General features: G+C 46.7%; 1 protein-coding gene across 4 annotated transcripts in view; it reads right to left on the reverse strand.

Moving 5' to 3' along the window:
- LOC115125477 (sorting nexin-30-like) overlaps positions 1 to 26516 on the reverse strand; it is an 81401-nt gene that overhangs the window by 20379 nt on the left and 34506 nt on the right. For all 4 annotated transcript variants that reach the window (XM_065007678.1, XM_065007677.1, XM_065007676.1 and 1 more), the window contains exons 2-6: positions 12796 to 12984; positions 7840 to 7950; positions 7193 to 7351; positions 1841 to 2030; positions 302 to 501 (exon numbers count right to left, since the gene is read on the reverse strand). In XM_065007678.1, the coding sequence (XP_064863750.1) occupies positions 302 to 501; positions 1841 to 2030; positions 7193 to 7351; positions 7840 to 7950; positions 12796 to 12984 (849 nt within the window). The remainder of the gene's footprint in view (positions 1 to 301; positions 502 to 1840; positions 2031 to 7192; positions 7352 to 7839; positions 7951 to 12795; positions 12985 to 26516) is intronic.

Genomic DNA, 26516 nt, shown 5'->3' on the forward strand with positions numbered 1-26516 from the left:
CATGGACTCCATATAGAGGACGTATTCTACTGTACCTTCATGGACTCCATATAGAGGACGTATTCTACTGTATCATCATGGACTCCATATAGAGGACGTATTCTACTGTATCATCATGGACTCCATATAGAGGACGTATTCTACTGTACCGTCATGGACTCCATATAGAGGACGTATTCTACTGTATCATCATGGACTCCATATAGAGGACGTATTCTACTGTATCATCATGGACTCCATATAGAGGACGTATTCTACTGTACCGTCATGGACTCCATATAGAGGACGTATTCTACTGTACCTTCATGGACTCGATATAGAGGACGTATTCTCGGAGCACGGGCAGGAAGTCTTCGCTCATGTCCTGGGTGAGTTCGTCCAGGGCGCTGGAGCAGTTAGCCATGCAGCTGGCCACGCCCTCCAGAGGCCCCTGTAGCTCCGCCTCCGACGACGCCCAGGTAGTGTAGACAGGACCGTACTCACGCAGCTCTACCTGGTACTCTGAATACACAGTGGAGGAGGGACACAGTAGTCAGAGACAGGATAGAGAAGGGGACAGTCACCGCCCAGGTTAAACAGGACCGTAAACACACACACATCTTGTACAGCTAACCTTGTGGGGACACACAATTCAGTCCTATTCCAAATCCTATTTTCCCTAACCCCTAACCTGTACTCTTACCCAAAAACCTCACCATGGCCCCTCACCCTGGCCCCTCACCCTGGCCCCTCACCCTGGCCCCTAACCCTGATCGTAATTCTAACCCTGACACTAATTCTAACCTTAACCCTAAACCCCCTAGAAATAGCATTTGACCCTGTGGGGACCAACAAAATGTCCCCAGTTGGTCAAATGTTTGTTTGTTTAATATTCTTGTCCAGACTTCTTCTTAAACACGTTGCACACACACACACACACACACACACACACACACACACACACACACACACACACACACACGGGAGTCATTGACACAGTTCCTCGGCGTACACATCACGGACAAACTGAAATGGTCCACGCATACAGACAGCGTGGTGAAGAAGGCGCAGAAGTGCCTCTTCAACCTCAGGAGGCTGAAGAAATTTGGCTGGTCACCTAAAACCCTCACAAACTTTTACAGATGCACAATCGAGAGCATTCTGTCGGGCTGTATCACCGCCTGGTACGGCAACTGCTCCGCCCACAACCGTAAGGCTCTCCAGAGGGTAGTGAGGTCTGCACAACGCATCACCGGGGGCAAACTACCTGCCCTCCAGGACACCTACAACACCCGATGTCCGAGGAAGCCCAAAAAGATCATCAAGGACAACAACCACCCGAGCCACTGCCTGTTCACCCCGCTATCATCCAGAAGGCGAGGTCAGTACAGGTGCATCAAAGCAGGGACCGAAAGACTGAAAAACAGCTTCTATCTCAAGGCCATCAGACTGTTAAACAGCCACCACTAACATTGAGTGGCTGCTGCCAACATACTGACTCATCTCTAGCCACTTTAAACAATGCCCCTTTATATAATGTTTACATACCCTACATTACTCATCTCATATGTATATACTCTACTCTATACCATCTACTGCATCTTGCCTATGCCGTTCGGCCATAGCTCATCCATATATTGTTATGTACATATTCTTATTCATTCCTTTACACTTGTGTGTATAAGGAAGTTGTTGTGAAATTGCTAGATTACTTGTTAGATATTACTGCACGGTCGGAACTAGAAGCACAAGCATTTCGCTACTGTCGGATTAACATCTGCTAACCATGTGTATGTGACCAATACAATTGGATTTGGCAACACAGAACAGAAAAGACCCAGTAATAACCAGCGTTACCTACCAGACTGTTCTTTGATGATTCTCTGTGCTATCCTGTCGATAGTACCCAGCTTCTGTGTGAACATATCCAGGTAGTCTCCCATAGCAGAAAACTCCACGGGTCGACCCCTCAGCTTGTACCCTCCGGTCACGTACTTCACCGACTCCCCCATCTTAGAGAGCAGGGCTAGACCTTGTCTCTTATTCAGGTCCTGAGGAGAAACCACAACGGTTAGGGCCTTGTCTCTTATTCAGGTCCTGAGGAGAAACCACAACGGTTAGGGCCTTGTCTCCTATTTCAGGTCCTGAGGAGAAACCACAACGGTTAGAGCCTTGTCTCTTATTCAGGTCCTGAGGAGAAACCACAACGGTTAGGGCCTTGTCTCTTATTCAGGTCCTGAGGAGAAACCACAACGGTTAGAGCCTTGTCTCCTATTCAGGTCCTGAGGAGAAACCACAAAGGTTAGGGCCTTGTCTCCTATTCAGGTCCTGAGGAGAAACCACAACGGTTAGGGCCTTGTCTCCTATTCAGGTCCTGAGGAGAAATCACAACGGTTAGGGCCTTGTCTCTTATTTAGGTCCTGAGGAGAAACCACAACGGTTAGGGCCTTGTCTCTTATTCAGGTCCTGAGGAGAAACCACAACGGTTAGAGCCTTGTCTCCTATTCAGGTCCTGAGGAGAAACCACAACGGTTAGAGCCTTGTCTCTTATTCAGGTCCTGAGGAGAAACAACACGCAGGTTAAACACAACATACAATCACACACAACGGTTAGTGTTTACCACTGTTACAACATTACACCAACAGATGTCTCAGAGACTTTGAGATTCCTTCAAGCTTCATTAATTAACAGTGGGAGGTGTAGAAGCACGTAATACAGTACTGTAATGCCTACAATGCAGGTGTAGAAGCACGTAATACAGTACTGTAATGCCTACAATGCAGGTGTAGAAGCACGTAATACAGTACTGTAATGCCTACAATGCAGGTGTAGAAGCACGTAATACAGTACTGTAATGCCTACAATGCAGGTGTAGAAGCACGTAATACAGTACTGTAATGCCTACAGTATTTGCAGTAATCTAACATACTACGCGTATCCAGATTACCTTCATACCGACCTTGTGCCATAAACGGGATATTCAGTAATACCGGTAATACCAGTAATATTTTCAAACCCCGCTGAGCCTCTGTAATCCTAAAGGTTAGCAAATGCTAACAAGTACACATAAAATCCCATAGCGAATGCTAGCTAAATGCTAATGAGTGCATTGCAAACATTTCAGAAGAACATAGCAAAAAATATAAAACGCAACAGGCAACAATTTCAAAGATTTTACTGAGTTACATTTCATATAAGGAAATCAGTCAATTGATGCCCTAATCAGATGACTGGGAATGCAGCTATTCATCTGTAGGTCACAGATACCTTTTTAAAAAACAAGGGGGCGTGGATCAGAAAACCAGTCAGTATCTGCTGACAACCAGTTTCCCTCATTCAGCGCGACATCTCCTTCGCATAGAGTTGATCCGTTTCTGGATGTTGGCGGGTACTGGAACACGCTGTCGTACACGTAGATCCAGAGCATCCCAAACATGCTTAATGGGTGACATGTCTGTTGAGTATGCAGGTCATGGAAGAACTGGGACAGTTTCAGCTTACAGGAATTGTGTACAGATCCTTGTGAAATGCATTATCATGCTGAAACATGAGGTGATGGAGGAGGATGAATGGCACGACAACTGACCTCAGGATCTCGTCACGGTATCTCTGTGCTTTCAAATTACCATCAATAAAATACAATTGTGTTCGTTGTCCCATACCATAACCTGTTCACAACGTTGACGTCAGCAAACCTCTCGAACCCACACGACGCCATATACACGGTCTGCCATCTCCCCGGTAAAACCGGGATGAATCCGTGAAGAGCACACTTCTCCAGTGTTCCAGTGGCAATCAAAGGTGAGCATTTGCCCACTGAAGTCGGTCACGATGCCAAAGTGCAGTCAGGTCAAGACCCTGGTGAGAAGGACGAGCAGGTCAGCTTCCCTGAGACGGTTTCTAACAGTTTGTGTAGAAATTCTTCGGTTGAGCAAACCCCCAGTTTCATCAGCTGTCCAGGTGGGTGGCTGGTCTCAGACAAACCCACAGTTCCATCAGCTGTCCAGGTGGCTGGTCTCAGACAAACCAGCTGTCCGGGTGGCTGGTCTCAGACAAACCCACAGTTCCATCAGCTGTCCAGGTGGCTGGTCTCAGACAAACCCACAGTTTCATCAGCTGTCAGACAAACCCACAGTTTCATCAGCTGTCTGGGTGGCTGGTCTCAGACAAACCCACAGTTTCATCAGCTGTCCGGGTGGCTGGTCTCAGACGATCTCGCAGGTTAAGTAGCCGGATGTGGAGGTCCTGGGCTGGCGTGGTTACACGCGTTCTGCAGTTTTGAGGCCCGTTGGACGTACTGCCAAATTCTCGAAAACATAAAATTCTCTGGCAACAGCTCTGGTGGACATTCCTGCAATCAGCATGCCAATTGCACGCTCCCTCAAAACTTGAGACATCTGTGACAAAACATTTTAAAGTGCCATTTTATTGTCCCCAGTACAAGGTGCACCTGTGTAAGGATCATGCTGTTTAATCCACTTGTTGATATGCCACACCTGTCAGGTGGATGGATTAACAAATGTCTTCACACATTTTTGGGGAAATAAGCTTTTTGTGAGTATGGAACATTTCTGGGATCTTTTATTTTCAGCCCAGCGTTTATATTTTTTCTTCAGATTAGAAGAATATGCCATTTAGCAGTGACTTTTATCCAAAGCGACATAGTAGTGAGTACATACATTTTCATACTGGTCCCCAGTTGGAATCGAACCCACAACCCTGGTGTTGCAAGCACCATGCTCTACCAACTGAGCTACACATGATCTTTCACACCAGCGACCCGCTTTCGTTTCCCTGCCTTGCCCTGCTGTTACACTGGTGTCAGAAGAGGGATTTCATGCAGTCTCTTGACATAAGCTATTCGCAGGACAGACTCATAAAATTATAAAAGTAACTCGAAAATGCTGCACGCAAAAAAAACGAATATTAGATAGCAAGGCTCTTGATCCAGGAGGGGATTCTCTGGTGTTACCAAGAGGAGTTTGATTCAGCAAGAAGCTAACCAGCTAGATCAGGGGTCTTCAACGGGCAGATTGCCAGCTAAGCTAAACAGCTAGATCAGGGGTCTTCAACGGGCAGATCGCCAGCTAAGCTAACCAGCTAGATCAGGGGTCTTCAACGGGCAGATCGCCAGCTAAGCTAACCAGCTAGATCAGAAGAGTGTCATGGTAGAAGAGAAGAATGTCTCAGTATGTGTAGACCATGTATCTGATGCTGTCTGGACAGTGAAACAGCACCTCTCTGTCTCAGTATGTGTAGACCATGTATCTGATGCTGTCTGGACAGTGAAACAGCACCTCTCTGTCTCAGTATGTGTAGACCATGTATCTGATGCTGTCTGGGCAGTGAAACAGCACCTCTCTGTCTCAATATGTGTAGACCATGTATCTGATGCTGTCTGGACAGTGAAACAGCACCTCTCTGTCTCAGTATGTGTAGACCATGTATCTGATGCTGTCTGGGCAGTGAAACAGCACCTCTCTGCCTCAGTATGTGTAGACCATGTATCTGATGCTGTCTGGACAGTGAAACAGCACCTCTCTGTCTCAGTATGTGTAGACCATGTATCTGATGCTGTCTGGGCAGTGAAACAGCACCTCTCTGTCTCAGTATGTGTAGACCATGTATCTGATGCTGTCTGGACAGTGAAACAGCACCTCTGTCTCAGTATGTGTAGACCATGTATCTGATGCTGTCTGGGCAGTGAAACAGCACCTCTCTGTCTCAGTATGTATAGACCATGTATCTGATGCGGTCTGGACAGTGAAACAGCACCTCTTTGTCTCATTTGATTGATTGATGCCAGAAAGCATTTGGCCTCACTTGATACATTTGTTAAATTAAAATAATGGGTTGTCCTGGTGCAGCAAAACATCCCCAAGGGAGGCTAGGTTGGATTTGGCTTCACACCAATCAAATCTAGCAAAACACCCACAAGGGAGGCCAGGTTGGATTTGGCTTCACACCAATCAAATCCAGCAAAATGGCCCCCAAGGGAGGCCAGGTTGGATTTGGCTTCACACCAATCAAATCCAGCAAAATGGCCCCCAAGGGAGGATAGGTTGGATTTGGCTTCACACCAATCAAATCCTAAACATAATTTTATTTTCTGGTCTGCTTGTGTTGATGTCCTGCAGTAGGTAGCTAACGAAATATGCCCTTTTCTTAAACCATGGACAGAGAGATTGGGATATGGACTTGATATTTGTACAAGGTCTCTTTAAAAACGTCAGGTTTGTGATGACAACATGCAAGAGATCAGTCATTCATTCATTGCTGTGATCATTGATTTCCTGAAGAAACTATCCCTCTTCCTCTATTGGTCAAAGGATATTAACTAGCTAGTCAATGGGGTAACAGGGCTGAACAAAGTGGCAACAAATGGTTAACCACTTTGACGCGTGAGTAGTTTCAGAACGGCCCACGACATTGTTTATGAATGTGCAATGCTGTGCTGGTAATCTGCTATAGGGAGATACAATGCTGTGCTGGTAATCTGCTATAGGGAGATACAATGCTGTGCTGGTAATCTGCTATAGGGAGATACAATGCTGTGCTGGTAATCTGCTATAGCTGTGCTGGTAATCTGCTATAGGGAGATACAATGCTGTGCTGGTAATCTGCTATAGGGAGATACAATGCTGTGCTGGTAATCTGCTATAGGGAGATACAATGCTGTGCTGGTAATCTGCTATAGGGAGATACAATGCTGTGCTGGTAATCTGCTATAGGGAGATACAATGCTGTGCTGGTAATCTGCTATAGGGAGATACAATGCTGTGCTGGTAATCTGGGTCAGATGTTTCAACATGGTTTGTTGAAAAGCAGGCCGTATTCGCTGTCGTCATGGTAATGGTGTAACCATGACGCTAACGAATCTGCACTCGCTTGTTTCTCATTCAGAAACAATGGTACAACCAAGCCTTATTATTATCATCTGAGAGATGTTTTTCCATAGTCGCACAGTGCACCCAAATTAAAACCTCCCGTCTACGGAAAAAAGATTTTGTTGCATATTTGGGATGCATTTTAGAGCTCTGACTGCAGGTATTTACTTAAAAAGTAACTACAAATATTCAAATGAATGTAAAAAAAATATATATATATATATCACAAAAAAATGGCACAATTGACATGATTGAAAAATGATCCCGTTGCTATTTCCAAATACCACGGTATAGAGTATATACGGTATACTGCCCAAGCCTATACCTTAGCAGAGAGGAAGGCATTGAAGTGTTCGTTGAACGACAGGACAGGATGGTCAGCCACTCTCTTCAGGAACTTATCCAGAGCCTTCCTTCTCGTCTCAACAAACTCCTCAGAGAACCGGTCCACCACCCCCTTCATCACAAACTTCTCAGGGAGGGGCTGGAGGGGGCAGAGAGAGAGAGAGGGGGAAGAGAGAGAGAGAGAGAGATAGGGACAGAGAGGGAAGAGAGAGAGAGATATGGGGCAGAGAGAGAGAGATAGGGGCAGAGAGAGAGAGATAGGGGGCAGAGAGAGAGAAGAGAGAGATCGGGGCAGAGAGAGAGAGAAAGAGAAGAGAGAGAGAGAGAGAGAGAGAAGAGAGAGAGAGAGAGAGCGAGAGAGATAGGGGCAGAGAGAGAGAGAGAGAGAGAGAGAAAGAGAAATAGGGGGCAGATCCTACCAGTTACGCTTGTACATAACTTACTGGTATGAGATGTGTAGTCTAGGGTTAGGGGTCAGGGTTAACTTACTGGTATGAGATGTGTAGTCTAGGGTTAGGGGTCAGGGTTAACTTACTGGTATGAGATGTGTATTCTAGGGTTAGGGGTCAGGGTTAACTTACTGGTATGAGATGTGTAGTCTAGGGTTAGGGGTCAGGGTTAACTTACTGGTATGAGATGTGTGGGCTGAGTGTCCTCCAGCTTGGTCCTGAGCCAGTCAAAGTCCTGGTAGCGCCTCCTGACAGAGTACTCTGGTAGGTCAAACTCCACCCGCGTTGTCTAGAGAGAGAGAGAGAGAGAGAGAGAGAGAGAGACGACAGAGAGACGACAGAGAGACGACAGAGAGAGAGAGACGACAGAGAGAGAGAGACGACAGAGAGAGAGAGAGAGAGAGAGAGAGAGAGAGAGAGAGAGACAGAGAGAGAGAGAGAGAGAGAGAGAGAGAGAGAGAGAGAGACAGAGAGAGAGACAGAGAGAGAGGGTTACACTGTGTTACCTAAACCCTAACCCTGATCCAACAAGACTAAAACCTGCCAAACAGAATACTGCCAAGAAACAATGACCATTTCTCTCAACCAATGGCATATGGGCTTTTTAGGTGATGCCGCCCTGTAATAAGCGTAAATATTGATCTCGTCCAATCCCAGCGCTCCTCTCCAGGGTGCTGATGGAGAGATGCGTCACTGCGGCGCTCCAACAACCTTCCGTCCAAAACACATCCTGTTAAATCGTGATATGAGAGCATCAGCTGTTCCCGGACAACTGTGTGATCACGCTCTCCGTAGCCAGGCCGGCTAGTGATGATAATGCTGTGATCACTCCGTAGCCGAGATGCGAGTAAGACTTTCAAACAGGCCGCAGGGCCAGACTGAATACCAGGACGTGTACTCCAAGCATGCGCTGGCAACTGACATTTTCAACCTCTCCCTGTCCGAGTCTGTAATAACAGCATGTTTTAAGCAGACCACCATAGTCTCTGTGCCCAAGAACACTAAGGTAACCTGCCTTAATGACTACTGACCTGTAGCAATCACGTCTGTAGCCATGAAGTGCTTTGAAAGGCTGGTCATGGCTGACATCCAACACCATCATCCCAGAAACCCTAGACGTCTTCAATTTGCATACTGGCCCAACAGATTCACAGATGACGCACTCTCTATTGAATTCCAGAATGCCCTTTCGCACCTGGATAAAAGGAACACCTACCTGAGAATGCTTTCATTGACTACAGCTCAGCGTTCAACACCATAGTGTCTTCAAAGCTCATCACGAAGCTAAGGACCCTGGGACTAAACACCTCCCTCTGCAACTGGATCCTGGACCTCCTGACGGGCTGCCCCCAGGTGGTAAGGGTAGGTAACAACACATCCGTCACGCTGATCCTTAACATGGGGGCCCCTCAGGGGTGCGTGCTAAGTCCCCTCCTGTACTCCCTGTTCACTCATGACTGCACGTCCAGGCACAACTCCAACACCATCATCAAGTTTGCAGATGAAAACAGTGGTAGGCCTGATCACCAACAATGATGAGGAGGTCAGGAGGTCAGAGACCTGACCGTACAACAATCTCTTCCTCAACGGGATCAAGACAAAGGAGATGATTGTGGACTACAGGAAAAAGAGTACCCGAGCACACTCCCATTCTCATCGACGGGGCTGCAGTGGAGGAGGTTGAGAGCTTCAAGTTCCTTGGCGTCCACATCACCAACAAACTAACATGGTCCAAGCACACCATGACAGTCGTGAAGAGGGCACAACAAAACCTATTCCCCCTTAAGAGACTGAAAAGATTTGTACCCCCTGTATATAGCCTCCACATTGACTCTGTACCGTAATACCCTGTATATAGCCTCCACATTGACTCTGTACCGGTACCCCCTGTATATAGCCTCCACATTGACTCTGTACCGGTACCCCCTGTATATAGCCTCCACATTGACTCTGTACCGTAACACCCTGTATATAGCCTCCACACTGACTCTGTACCGGTACACCCTGTATATAGCCTCCACATTGACTCTGTACCGGTACCCCCTGTATATAGCCTCCACATCGACTCTGTACACCCCTGTCCTCCACATTGACTCTGTACCGGTACCCCCTGTATATAGCCTCCACATTGACTCTGTACTGGTACCCCCAGTATATAGCCTCCACATCGACTCTGTACCAGTACCCCCTGTATATAGCCTCCACATTGACTCTGTACCGTAACACCCTGTATATAGCCTCCACATTGACTCTGTACCGTAACACCCTGTATATAGCCTCCACATTGACTCTGTACCGGTACACCCTGTATATAGTCTCCACATTGACTCTCTATTGGCCTTGCTATTGTTATTTTTTGCTGCTCTTTAATTATTTGTTATACCACATGACCTAAAGTATGTGGACACCTGCTCGGATATAACAGCCTCCACTCTTCTGGGAAAGATTACCACTAGATGTTGGAACTTTTCTGCGGGGACTAGCTTCTATTCAACCACAAGAGCATTAGGGAGGTCGGGCACTGATGTTGGCTGATTAGGCCTGGCTCGCAGTCGGCGCTCCAATTCAACCCAAAGGTGTTCGATGGGGTTGAGGTCAGGGCTCTGTGCAGGCCAGTCAAGTTTTTCCACACCGATCTCAACAAACGTGCTTTGTGCACGGAGGCATTGTCATGTTGAAACAGGAAAGGGCCTTCCCTAAACTGTTCACAAATTTGGAAGCACAGAATCATCTAGAATGTCATTGTATGCTGTAGCATTAAGATTTCCCTTCACTGGAACTAAGGGGCCTGAACCATGAAAAACAGCCCCAGGCCATTATAATACTCCTCAGCAACCCACACGCAAAACATCTTCCCACAGCCAGAACAACAGCTTGGGTCTGCATTCCACAACTTCCCTGGTTTGGAAGATTTTCCAATTAGCAGTCTTGGTGTTTAGATTGGACATCTGATCAGGAGGGAAATGAGGAGGAAGAAATTAAGGAAATAACACAATTCCCTCACTAAGGTGGTCTATTGGATGAGTCGGTCGGTCTATTGGATGAGTCGCCCGGTCTATTGGAGGAGTCGCTCGGCCTATTGGATGAGTCGGTCGGTCTATTGGATGAGTCGCTCGGCCTATTGGATGAGTCGCTCGGCCTATTGGATGAGTCGCCCGGCCTATGGGATGAGTCGCCCGGCCTATGGGATGAGTCGCCCGGCCTATTGGATGAGTCGCCCGGCCTATGGGATGAGTCGCCCGGCCTATGGGATGAGTCGCCCGGCCTATTGGATGAGTCGGTCGGCCTATGGGATGAGTCGCCCGGCCTATGGGATGAGTCGCCCGGCCTATTGGATGAGTCGCCCGGCCTATGGGATGAGTCGCCCGGCCTATGGGATGAGTCGCCCGGCCTATGGGATGAGTCGCCCGGCCTATTGGATGAGTCGCCCGGTCTATTGGATGAGTCGGTCGGCCTATAGGATGAGTCGCCCGGCCTATTGGATGAGTCGCCCGGCCTATGGGATGAGTCGCCCGGCCTATTGGATGAGTCGCTCGGCCTATTGGATGAGTCGCCCGGCCTATTGGATGAGTCGCCCGGCCTATGGGATGAGTCGCCTGGCCTATTGGATGAGTCGGTCGGCCTATGGGATGAGTCGCCCGGCCTATGGGATGAGTCGCCCGGCCTATTGGATGAGTCGCTCGGCCTATTGGATGAGTCGCTCGGCCTATTGGATGACAATATAAAACACAGAATTCTAATTGTAAGAATGCTCATTGAATGTAAGGGCACTCTAAAAACATTTTAGAGTGCCATTTTATTGTCCCCAGTACAAGGTGCACCTGTGTAATGATCATGCTGTTTAATCGGCTTCTTGATATGCCACACCTGTCAGGTGGACGGATTATCTTGGCAGAGGAGAAATGCTCATTAACCTGTTTGTACTCTAGGGGCAGTATTTCATTTTTGGATAAAAAGACGTGCCTGTTTTAAGCGCAATATTTTGTCACGAAAAGATGCTCGAATATGCTTGGAATTGATAGTTTTGGAAAGAAGACAGTCTTACGTTTCCAGAAATGCAAAGATTTTCACTGTGAGTCCCTTAGAACAAATGCTTCGGGCAAAACCAAGATGTATGACCGACCAGGAAATGCACAGGATTTCTGAGGCTACGTTTTCCATGATCGCCTTATATGGCTGTGAATGCGACAGGAATGAACGGACTCTTTCTCTTGTTTCCCCAAGGTCTCTGCAGCATTGTGACGTATTTGTAGGCATATCATTGGAAGATTGACCATAAGAGACTACAATTGCCAAGTGTCCCTCTTGGTGTCTGCGTGGCATTTGGTGCGCAAAAATCAACTCCCAGTATTTTTCCATTCAAATCTCAGAACAAAGCAGGGTACAAGGACGGTGCTTTCAATGGAGAGAAATATGACAAACCACCTTCAGGATTGATTCAAACAACGTTTTCCATGTTTCAGTCGATATTATGGAGTTAATTCGGAAAAAATTTCGACATGTAGGTGACTGAATTTTCGGTTAGTTTCGGTAGCCAAATGCATAGTAACAAAAGGGAACGATGTGTCCTACACAAGAATCTTTCAGGAAAAACTGGACATCTGCTATGTAACTGAGAGTCTCCTCATTGAAACATCTGAAGTTCTTCAAAGGTAAATTATTTTATTTGATTCCTTGGCTGGTTTTTGTGAATATGTTGTGTGCTAAATGCTAACGCTAAATGCTAAGCTAGCTATCACCACTCTTACACAAATTATTGATTTTCTCTGGTTCTAAAGCATATTTTGAAAATCTGAGACGACAGGATTGTTAAGAAAAGGATAAGCTTGAGAGCAGGCATATTTATTTCATTTCATTTGCGATTTTTAGAAATCGCTAACGTTGCGTTATGGTAATGAGCTTGAGGCTGTAGTTACGCTACCGCATACGGGTTTGGGCGGACTATGAGGTTAACAGGGATGTAAAACAAATTTGTGCACAAAATGTGCATAATGGAACATTTCGGGGATATTTTTTTTCGGCTCGTGAAACATGGGATCAACACTTTACATGTTGTGTTTTTATTTTTGTTCAGTATACCATGCTTCCATCCACATTACAGGTAGTATTTTCCACATCTCCTGGGCGGACCTACCTTAGTGGCGACCATGTAGGTGATGTAGGTCTCCATAGTGGAGACGTGTTTCTTCGGGTCTTCGACGGTAACAAAGAGGTCACGTGTTTCTCCATCCAGGTCGTCATCCAGCTGCAGCCGGTTCAGGAGGGAAGATGAGGAGGCGGGACTAGATGTCTCCACCGGCGTCCCATTGGGCAGACTCAGGTCCTAGCAGCAGAAAACAAGTAAATAGCAACATAATTAGTATGGCTGTGTCCCAAATGGCACCCTATTGGGCCCTGGTCAAAAGTAGCGCACTATGTAGGGAATAGGGTGTCATAGGGCTCTGGTCAAAAGTAGCGCACTATGTAGGGAATAGGGTGTCATAGGGCTCTGGTCAAAGGTAGCGCACTATGTAGGGAATAGGGTGTCATAGGGCTCTGGTCAAAGGTAGCGCACTATGTAGGGAATAGGGTGTCATAGGGCCCTGGTCAAAAGTAGCGCACTATGTAGGGAATAGGGTGTCATTTGGGACGGGCCCCTACCGTTTTCAGGCCACAGTTGCTATGGGAATAACCTCCGCTGTAACCTAGCCCATTTGCTTCCGGGTGAATACATCCCAGTTTTCCAGATGTTAGTTCATAGGCTATTATTATCCCCCAGTGTTTTACAGACCAGGTGCTGCCTGAGGAGAGCCTGAGCCCAGACAGGAGGTCTGCATCCCAAATGGCACCTTTAATTAAAGCACTAATTTAGGCCAGAGCCTCAAACGGAGAGCAATATATAAAAAGGGGAATAGGTCTGCGGTCAGCTGCCAGTCCTGAGCAGTAGCTAGGACCCCTGCTGGTGGTTTGGATTTTGAGCCTGGCTGCGTTCCAGCTCTAACCAAAGTGAAATTCTGACAGTTGGGCCGAGCTCTCTGACTGTTGCCGATTCCTCTGCAGATTGCTTCTGTGAGGGGCTTGAGAACCTGGACATGGCGCCAGCGATAACGGCCTCAGAGCTTCAGGACAGCAGTTTACGATGAGCTCCATGGTCCCTCTCTTGGAGCACAGCGGGCATGCAGGAGTTTCCACTTTGCCCCCTGCAGAACAGGTTTGATGAGCTGGGTAGGACATCATGCACCCCCTGGATCAAGAACTTAATGTGGTGTGGTTCCGCCTGCCAAGGGTCAGTCTACAAGACTTTCCTGTCCACCTCCTGCTGCCGCCTCGTCCAGACACCTTGCCGTCTCATTCCCACTGCTCTGCTGGACCTCTCCTCTTCCACAGACCTTCCTCTCAAAGTTCTTGACAGTGGAGATGGGGACTTCGTAGATGAGCAGAGGACAGAGTATTCTTGGGAGGATGCCATGCTGATACATCCATGCTTTTAACTTGCCGGGCATTTCTGACCGGTCAACCTCTCTCAGCAAGCTTCTCCAGGTCCTGACAGTTGGCCTGGATTTATGTTGTGTCCTTCAGGCTGCTGTTAAACACCTGGCCAAGGCTCTTAACTGGCTTAACCGAGACGGTGGGGATCAGTGTCCCTGCGAAGTGGAATCTGTCTACGACCTTGCCCTTCTTCAAAACAATCAACCCTGATTTTGTTGGCTTCAAGCTCATTCTCGCCCATTCAATCAGCTTCTCCAACCCTTGCAGAATTCACCTGCTTCCTGACACTGACTCTGTGGTGACTGTCAGGTGACTGTCAGGTTGACCATTTAGGTTCTGATTGGTGGTTGTCACTGCCCGAGACTTGGTTCGGGGCCAATCAGCTTCATAATCATGTTAAATCGCCAGGGAAAAACAGGATCACAGGGATGGTGCAGCCTGGGATAATTCCCACCTCCTCTGTAACTCTGATGTTACTGACCCTGATGAGGTCTGCCACTTTGTCTGGGACATAGTGTTTTGTCATTGTAGTCTGCAACAGCTTGTGAGGGATCGACCCGTAGGCGTTGGCAAGGTCAAGCCAGAGCACTGCCAGGTTTGGTTCGGGGGCCCTAGCACTCAGCGTCAGAAGACTTGTTACCTTGACTAACCAGTGCCACCCTGTATATAGCCTCCATATTGACTCTGTACCGTAACACCCTGTATATAGCCTCCACATTGAATCTGTACCAGTACCCCCTTTATATAGCCTCCACATTGACTCTGTACCGGTACCCCCTGTAAATAGCCTCCACATTGACTCTGTACGTAACACCCTGTAAATAGCCTCCACATTGACTCTGTACGTAACACCCTGGATATAGCCTCCACATTGACTCTGTACCGTAATACCCTGTATATAGCCTCCACATTGACTCTGTACTGTAATACCCTGGATATAGCCTCCACATTGACTCTGTACCGTAATACCCTGTATATAGCCTCCACATTGACTCTGTACCGTAACACCCTGTATATAGCCTCCACATTGACTCTGTACCGGTACCCCCTGTATACAGCCTCCACATTGACTCTGTACCGGTACCCCCTGTATATAGCCTCCACATTGACTCTGTACCGTAACACCCTGTATATAGCCTCCACATTGACTCTGTACCGTAATACCCTGGATATAGCCTCCACATTGATTCTGTACCGGTACCCCCTGTATATAGCCTCCACATTGACTCTGTACCATAACACCCTGTATATAGCCTCCACATTGACTCTGTACCGTAATACCCTGTATATAGCCTCCACATTGACTCTGTACCGTAACACCCTGTATATAGCCTCCACATTGACTATGTACCGTAACACCCTGTATATAGCCTCCACATTGACTATGTACCGTAACACCCTGTATATAGTCTCCACATTGACTCTGTACCGTAATACCCTGTATATAGCCTCCACATTGACTCTGTACCGTAATACCCTGTATATAGCCTCCACATTGACTCTGTACCGTAATACCCTGTATATAGCCTCCACATTGACTCTGTACCGTAATACCCTGTATATAGCCTCCACATTGACTATGTACCGTAACACCCTGTATATAGCCTCCACATTGACTATGTACCGTAACACCCTGTATATAGCCTCTACATTGACTATGTACCGTAATACCCTGTATATAGCCTCCACATTGACTATGTACCGTAATACCCTGTATATAGCCTCCACATTGACTCTGTACCGTAATACCCTGTATATAGCCTCCACATTGACTCTGTACCGGTACCCCCCTGTATATAGCCTCCACATTGACTCTGTACTGGTACCCCCTGTATATAGCCTCCACATTGACTCTGTACCGGTACCCCCTGTATATAGCCTCCACATTGACTCTGTACAGGTACCCCCTCTATATAGCCTCCACATTGACTCTGTACCGTAACACCCTGTATATAGCCTCCACATTGACTCTGTACCGTAACACCCTGTATATAGCCTCCACATTGACTCTGTACCGGTACCCCTGTATATAGCCTCCACATTGACTCTGTACCGTAACACCCTGTATATAACCTCCACATTGACTCTGTACCGTAACACCCTGTATATAACCTCCACATTGACTCTGTACTGGTACCCCCTGTATATAGCCTCCACATTGACTCTGTACCGTAACACCCTGTATATAGCCTCCACATTGACTCTGTACCGTAATACCCTGTATATAGCCTCCACATTGACTCTGTACCGTAATACCCTGTATATAGCCTCCACATTGACTATGTACCGTAACACCCTGTATATAGCCTCCACATTGACTCTGTACCGGTACCCCCTGTATATAGCCTCCACATTGACTCTGTACAGGTACCCCCTCTATATAGCCTCCACATTGACTCTGTACCGTAACACCCTGTATATAGCCTCCACATTGACTCTGTACCGTAACACCCTGTATATAGCCTCCACATTGACTCTGTACCGGTACCCCTGTATATAGCCTCCACATTGACTCTGTACCGTAACACCCTGTATATAACCTCCACATTGACTCTGTACCGTAACACCCTGTATATAACCTCCACATTGACTCTGTACTGGTACCCCCTGTATATAGCCTCCACATTGACTCTGTACCGTAACACCCTGTATATAGCCTCCACATTGACTCTGTACCGTAATACCCTGTATATAGCCTCCACATTGACTCTGTACCGTAATACCCTGTATATAGCCTCCACATTGACTATGTACCGTAATACCCTGTATATAGCCTCCACATTGACTCTGTACCGTAACACCCTGTATATAGCCTCCACATTGACTATGTACCGTAATACCCTGTATATAGCCTCCACATTGACTCTGTACCGTAACACCCTGTATATAGCCTCCACATTGACTCTGTACCGTAATACCCTGGATATAGCCTCCACATTGATTCTGTACCGGTACCCCCTGTATATAGCCTCCACATTGACTCTGTACCATAACACCCTGTATATAGCCTCCACATTGACTCTGTACCGTAACACCCTGTATATAGCCTCCACATTGACTATGTACCGTAACACCCTGTATATAGCCTCCACATTGACTATGTACCGTAACACCCTGTATATAGCCTCCACATTGACTCTACCGGTACCCCTGTATATAGCCTCCACATTGACTCTGTACCGTAACACCCTGTATATAGCCTCCACATTGACTCTGTACTGGTACCCCCTGTATATAGCCTCCACATTGACTCTGTACCGTAACACCCTGTATATAGTCTCCACATTGACTCTGTACCGTAACACCCTGTATATAGTCTCCACATTGACTCTGTACCGGTACCCCCCTGTATATAGCCTCCACATTGACTCTGTACTGGTACCCCCTGTATATAGCCTCCACATTGACTCTGTACCAGTACCCCCTGTATATAGCCTCCACATTGACTCTGTACAGGTACCCCCTCTATATAGCCTCCACATTGACTCTGTACCGTAACACCCTGTATATAGCCTCCACATTGACTCTGTACCGGTACCCCTGTATATAGCCTCCACATTGACTCTGTACCGTAACACCCTGTATATAACCTCCACATTGACTCTGTACCGTAACACCCTGTATATAACCTCCACATTGACTCTGTACCGTAACACCCTGTATATAACCTCCACATTGACTCTGTACTGGTACCCCTGTATATAGCCTCCACATTGACTCTGTACCGTAACACCCTGTATATAGCCTCCACATTGACTCTGTACCGTAATACCCTGTATATAGCCTCCACATTGACTCTGTACCGTAATACCCTGTATATAGCCTCCACATTGACTATGTACCGTAATACCCTGTATATAGCCTCCACATTGACTCTGTACCGTAACACCCTGTATATAGCCTCCACATTGACTATGTACCGTAATACCCTGTATATAGCCTCCACATTGACTCTGTACCGTAATACCCTGTATATAGCCTCCACATTGACTCTGTACCGTAACACCCTGTATATAGCCTCCACATTGACTCTGTACCGTAACACCCTGTATATAGCCTCCACATTGACTCTGTACCGTAACACCCTGTATATAGCCTCCACATTGACTCTGTACCGTAATACCCTGTATATAGCCTCCACATTGACTCTGTACCGTAACACCCTGTATATAGCCTCCACATTGACTCTGTACCGTAACCCCTGTATATAGCCTCCACATTGACTCTGTACCGTAACACCCTGTATATAGCCTCCACATTGACTCTGTACCGTAATACCCTGTATATAGCCTCCACATTGACTCTGTACCGTAATACCCTGTATATAGCCTCCACATTGACTCTGTACCGTAATACCCTGTATATAGCCTCCACATTGACTCTGTACCGTAACACCCTGTATATAGCCTCCACATTGACTCTGTACCGTAATACCCTGTATATAGCCTCCACATTGACTCTGTACCGTAATACCCTGTATATAGCCTCCACATTGACTCTGTACCGTAATACCCTGTATATAGCCTCCACATTGACTCTGTGCCGTAACACCCTGTATATAGCCTCCACATTGACTCTGTACCGTAATACCCTGTATATAGCCTCCACATTGACTCTGTACCGTAATACCCTGTATATAGCCTCCACATTGACTCTGTACCGTAATACCCTGTATATAGCCTCCACATTGACTCTGTACCGTAATACCCTGTATATAGCCTCCACATTGACTCTGTACCGTAATACCCTGTATATAGCCTCCACATTGACTCTGTACCGTAATACCCTGTATATAGCCTCCACATTGACTCTGTACCGTAATACCCTGTATATAGCCTCCACATTGACTCTGTACCGTAATACCCTGTATATAGCCTCCACATTGACTCTGTACCGTAATACCCTGTATATAGCCTCCACATTGACTCTGTACCGTAATACCCTGTATATAGCCTCCACATTGACTCTGTACCGTAATACCCTGTATATAGCCTCCACATTGACTCTGTACCGTAATACCCTGTATATAGCCTCCACATTGACTCTGTACCGTAATACCCTGTATATAGCCTCCACATTGACTCTGTGCCGTAATACCCTGTATATAGCCTCCACATTGACTCTGTGCCGTAATACCCTGTATATAGCCTCCACATTGACTCTGTACCGTAACACCCTGTATATAGCCTCCACATTGACTCTGTACCGTAATACCCTGTATATAGCCTCCACATTGACTCTGTACCGTAATACCCTGTATATAGCCTCCACATTGACTCTGTACCGTAATACCCTGTATATAGCCTCCACATTGACTCTGTACCGTAATACCCTGTATATAGCCTCCACATTGACTCTGTGCCGTAATACCCTGTATATAGCCTCCACATTGACTCTGTACCGTAATACCCTGTATATAGCCTCCACATTGACTCTGTACCGTAATACCCTGTATATAGCCTCCACATTGACTCTGTACCGTAATACCCTGTATATAGCCTCCACATTGACTCTGTACCGTAATACCCTGTATATAGACTCCACACTGACTCTGTACCGTAATACCCTGTATATAGTCTCCACATTGACTCTGTACCGTAATACCCTGTATATAGTCTCCACATTGACTCTGTACCGTAATACCCTGTATATAGCCTCCACATTGACTCTGTACCGTAATACCCTGTATATAGCCTCCACATTGACTCTGTACCGTAACACCCTGTATATAGCCTCCACATTGACTCTGTACCGTAACACCCTGTATATAGCCTCCACATTGACTCTGTACCGTAATACCCTGTATATAGCCTCCACATTGACTCTGTACCGTAACACCCTGTATATAGCCTCCACATTGACTCTGTACCGGTACCCCCTGTATATAGCCTCCACATTGACTCTGTACCGGTACCCCCTGTATATAGCCTCCACATTGACTCTGTACCGTAACACCCTGTATATAGCCTCCACATTGACTCTGTACCGTAATACCCTGTATATAGCCTCCACATTGACTCTGTACCGTAATACCCTGTATATAGCCTCCACATTGACTCTGTACCGTAATACCCTGTATATAGCCTCCACATTGACTCTGTACCGTAACACCCTGTATATAGTCTCCACATTGACTCTGTACCGTAACACCCTGTATATAGTCTCCACATTGACTCTGTACCGGTACCCCCCTGTATATAGCCTCCACATTGACTCTGTACTGGTACCCCCTGTATATAGCCTCCACATTGACTCTGTACCAGTACCCCCTGTATATAGCCTCCACATTGACTCTGTACAGGTACCCCCTCTATATAGCCTCCACATTGACTCTGTACCGTAACACCCTGTATATAGCCTCCACATTGACTCTGTACCGGTACCCCTGTATATAGCCTCCACATTGACTCTGTACCGTAACACCCTGTATATAACCTCCACATTGACTCTGTACCGTAACACCCTGTATATAACCTCCACATTGACTCTGTACCGTAACACCCTGTATATAACCTCCACATTGACTCTGTACTGGTACCCCCTGTATATAGCCTCCACATTGACTCTGTACCGTAACACCCTGTATATAGCCTCCACATTGACTCTGTACCGTAATACCCTGTATATAGCCTCCACATTGACTCTGTACCGTAATACCCTGTATATAGCCTCCACATTGACTATGTACCGTAATACCCTGTATATAGCCTCCACATTGACTCTGTACCGTAACACCCTGTATATAGCCTCCACATTGACTATGTACCGTAATACCCTGTATATAGCCTCCACATTGACTCTGTACCGTAATACCCTGTATATAGCCTCCACATTGACTCTGTACCGTAACACCCTGTATATAGCCTCCACATTGACTCTGTACCGTAACACCCTGTATATAGCCTCCACATTGACTCTGTACCGTAACACCCTGTATATAGCCTCCACATTGACTCTGTACCGTAATACCCTGTATATAGCCTCCACATTGACTCTGTACCGTAAAACCCTGTATATAGCCTCCACATTGACTCTGTACCGTAACCCCCTGTATATAGCCTCCACATTGACTCTGTACCGTAACACCCTGTATATAGCCTCCACATTGACTCTGTACCGTAATACCCTGTATATAGCCTCCACATTGACTCTGTACCGTAATACCCTGTATATAGCCTCCACATTGACTCTGTACCGTAATACCCTGTATATAGCCTCCACATTGACTCTGTGCCGTAACACCCTGTATATAGCCTCCACATTGACTCTGTACCGTAATACCCTGTATATAGCCTCCACATTGACTCTGTACCGTAATACCCTGTATATAGCCTCCACATTGACTCTGTACCGTAATACCCTGTATATAGCCTCCACATTGACTCTGTACCGTAACACCCTGTATATAGCCTCCACATTGACTCTGTACCGTAATACCCTGTATATAGCCTCCACATTGACTCTGTACCGTAATACCCTGTATATAGCCTCCACATTGACTCTGTACCGTAATACCCTGTATATAGCCTCCACATTGACTCTGTACCGTAATACCCTGTATATAGCCTCCACATTGACTCTGTACCGTAATACCCTGTATATAGCCTCCACATTGACTCTGTACCGTAATACCCTGTATATAGCCTCCACATTGACTCTGTACCGTAATACCCTGTATATAGCCTCCACATTGACTCTGTACCGTAATACCCTGTATATAGCCTCCACATTGACTCTGTACCGTAATACCCTGTATATAGCCTCCACATTGACTCTGTACCGTAATACCCTGTATATAGCCTCCACATTGACTCTGTACCGTAATACCCTGTATATAGCCTCCACATTGACTCTGTACCGTAATACCCTGTATATAGCCTCCACATTGACTCTGTACCGTAATACCCTGTATATAGCCTCCACATTGACTCTGTACCGTAATACCCTGTATATAGCCTCCACATTGACTCTGTACCGTAATACCCTGTATATAGCCTCCACATTGACTCTGTGCCGTAACACCCTGTATATAGCCTCACATTGACTCTGTACCGTAATACCCTGTATATAGCCTCCACATTGACTCTGTACCGTAATACCCTGTATATAGCCTCCACATTGACTCTGTACCGTAATACCCTGTATATAGCCTCCACATTGACTCTGTACCGTAATACCCTGTATATAGCCTCCACATTGACTCTGTGCCGTAATACCCTGTATATAGCCTCCACATTGACTCTGTACCGTAATACCCTGTATATAGCCTCCACATTGACTCTGTACCGTAATACCCTGTATATAGCCTCCACATTGACTCTGTACCGTAATACCCTGTATATAGCCTCCACATTGACTCTGTACCGTAATACCCTGTATATAGACTCCACACTGACTCTGTACCGTAATACCCTGTATATAGTCTCCACATTGACTCTGTACCGTAATACCCTGTATATAGTCTCCACATTGACTCTGTACCGTAATACCCTGTATATAGCCTCCACATTGACTCTGTACCGTAATACCCTGTATATAGCCTCCACATTGACTCTGTACCGTAACACCCTGTATATAGCCTCCACATTGACTCTGTACCGTAACACCCTGTATATAGCCTCCACATTGACTCTGTACCGTAATACCCTGTATATAGCCTCCACATTGACTCTGTACCGTAACACCCTGTATATAGCCTCCACATTGACTCTGTACCGGTACCCCCTGTATATAGCCTCCACATTGACTCTGTACCGGTACCCCTGTATATAGCCTCCACATTGACTCTGTACCGTAATACCCTGTATATAGCCTCCACATTGACTCTGTACCGTAATACCCTGTATATAGCCTCCACATTGACTCTGTACCGTAATACCCTGTATATAGCCTCCACATTGACTCTGTACCGTAATACCCTGTATATAGCCTCCACATTGACTCTGTACCGTAACACCCTGTATATAGCCTCCACATTGACTCTGTACCGTAATACCCTGTATATAGCCTCCACATTGACTCTGTACCGTAATACCCTGTATATAGCCTCCACATTGACTCTGTACTGGTACCCCCTGTATATAGCCTCCACATTGACTCTGTACCGTAACACCCTGTATATAGCCTCCACATTGACTCTGTACCGTAATACCCTGTATATAGCCTCCACATTGACTCTGTACCGTAACACCCTGTATATAGCCTCCACATTGACTCTGTACCGTAATACCCCTGTATATAGCCTCCACATTGACTCTGTACCGTAATACCCTGTATATAGCCTCCACATTGACTCTGTACCGTAACACCCTGTATATAGCCTCCACATTGACTCTGTACCGTAATACCCTGTATATAGCCTCCACATTGACTCTGTACCGTAACACCCTGTATATAGCCTCCACATTGACTCTGTACCGGTACCCCCTGTATATAGCCTCCACATTGACTCTGTACCGGTACACCCTGTATATAGCCTCCACATTGACTCTGTACCGTAACACCCTGTATATAGCCTCCACATTGACTCTGTACCGTACCCCCTGTATATAGCCTCCACATTGACTCTGTACCGGTAATACCCTGTATATAGCCTCCACATTGACTCTGTACCGTAATACCCTGTATATAGCCTCCACATTGACTCTGTACCGGTACCCCCTGTATATAGCCTCCACATTGACTCTGTACCGGTACCCCCTGTATATAGCCTCCACATTGACTCTGTGCCGGTACCCCTGTATATAGCCTCCACATTGACTCTGTACCGGTACCCCTGTATATAGCCTCCACATTGACTCTGTGCCGGTACCCCTGTATATAGTCTCCACATTGACTCTGTACCGTACCCCCTGTATATAGCCTCCACATTGACTCTGTACCGTACACCCTGTATATAGTCTCTCCACATTGACTCTGTACCGGTACCCCCTGTATATAGCCTCCACATTGACTCTGTACCGTACCCCTGTATATAGCCTCCACATTGACTCTGTACCGGTACCCCCTGTATATAGCCTCCACATTGACTCTGTACCGTAACACCCTGTATATAGCCTCCACATTGACTCTGTACCGTAATACCCTGTATATAGTCTCCACATTGACTCTGTACCGGTAACCCCTGTATATAGCCTCACATTGACTCTGTACCGTACACCCTGTATATAGCCTCCACATTGACTCTGTACCGTACCCCTGTATATAGTCTCCACATTGACTCTGTACCGGTACCCCCTGTATATAGCCTCCACATTGACTCTGTACCGTAACACCCTGTATATAGCCTCCACATTGACTCTGTACCGTAACACCCTGTATATAGCCTCCACATTGACTCTCTACCGTAACACCCTGTATATAGCCTCCACATTGACTCTGTACCGGTACCCCCTGTATATAGCCTCCACATTGACTCTCTACCGTAACACCCTGTATATAGCCTCCACATTGACTCTCTACCGTAACACCCTGTATATAGCCTCCACATTGACTCTGTACCGTAACACCCTGTATATAGCCTCCACATTGACTCTGTACCGTAATACCCTGTATATAGCCTCCACATTGACTCTGTACCGTAACCCCTGTATATAGCCTCCACATTGACTCTGTACCGTAACACCCTGTATATAGCCTCCACATTGACTCTGTACCGTAATACCCTGTATATAGCCTCCACATTGACTCTGTACCGTAACACCCTGTATATAGCCTCCATTGACTCTGTACCGTAACACCCTGTATATAGCCTCCACATTGACTCTGTACCGGTACCCCCTGTATATAGCCTCCACATTGACTCTGTACCGTAATACCCTGTATATAGCCTCCACATTGACTCTGTACCGTAACACCCTGTATATAGCCTCCACATTGACTCTGTACCGGTACCCCCTGTATATAGCCTCCACATTGACTCTGTACCGTAATACCCTGTATATAGTCTCCACATTGACTCTGTACCGTAATACCCTGTATATAGCCTCCACATTGACTCTGTACCGTAATACCCTGTATATAGCCTCCACATTGACTATGTACCGTAACACCCTGTATATAGCCTCCACATTGACTCTGTACCGTAACACCCTGTATATAGCCTCCACATTGACTCTGTACCGTAATACCCTGTATATAGCCTCCACATTGACTCTGTACCGTAACACCCTGTATATAGCCTCCACATTGACTCTGTACCGTACCCCTGTATATAGCCTCCACATTGACTCTGTACCGTACCCCTGTATATAGCCTCCACATTGACTCTGTGCCGTAATACCCTGTATATAGCCTCCACATTGACTCTGTACCGTAACACCCTGTATATAGCCTCCCACATTGACTCTGTACCGTAATACCCTGTATATAGCCTCCACATTGACTCTGTACCGTAACACCCTGTATATAGCCTCCACATTGACTCTGTACCGTACCCTGTATATAGCCTCCACATTGACTCTGTACCGTAATACCCTGTATATAGCCTCCACATTGACTCTGTACCGTAATACCTGTATATAGCCTCCACATTGACTCTGTACCGTACCCCTGTATATAGCCTCCACATTGACTCTGTACCGTAACACCCTGTATATAGCCTCCACATTGACTCTGTACCGTAACACCCTGTATATAGCCTCCACATTGACTCTGTACCGTAACACCCTGTATATAGCCTCCACATTGACTCTGTACCGTAATACCCTGTATATAGCCTCCACATTGACTCTGTACCGTAATACCCTGTATATAGCCTCCACATTGACTCTGTACCGGTACCCCCTGTATATAGCCTCCACATTGACTCTGTACCGGTACCGTAATACCCTGTATATAGCCTCCACATTGACTCTGTACCGTACACCCTGTATATAGCCTCCACATTGACTCTGTACCGCCCCTGTCCACATTCTGTACCCCCCTGTATATAGCCTCCACATTGACTCTGTACCGGTAACACCCTGTATATAGCCTCCACATTGACTCTGTGCCGTAACACCCTGTATATAGCCTCCACATTGACTCTGTACCGTAATACCCTGTATATAGCCTCCACATTGACTCTGTGCCGTAATACCGTATATACCTGACTCTGTATACCTAGCATATAGCCTCCACATTGACTCTGTGCCGTACCCCCTGTATATAGCCTCTCCCCCTGTACATTGACTCTGTACCGGGTACCCCCTGTATATAGCCTCCACATTGACTCTGTCTGCAGGTCTCACCCCCTGTATATAGCCTCCACATTGACTCTGTGCAGTACCCCCTGTATATAGCCTCCACATTGACTCTGTGCCGTACCCCTGTATATAGCCTCCACATTGGCTCTGTGCCGGGTACCCCTGTATATAGTCTCCACATTGACTCTGTGCCGGTACCCCT

This window comes from Oncorhynchus nerka, linkage group LG22, assembly GCF_034236695.1.
Source record: "Oncorhynchus nerka isolate Pitt River linkage group LG22, Oner_Uvic_2.0, whole genome shotgun sequence".
In the NCBI taxonomy this organism is placed as follows: domain Eukaryota; kingdom Metazoa; phylum Chordata; class Actinopteri; order Salmoniformes; family Salmonidae; genus Oncorhynchus; species Oncorhynchus nerka.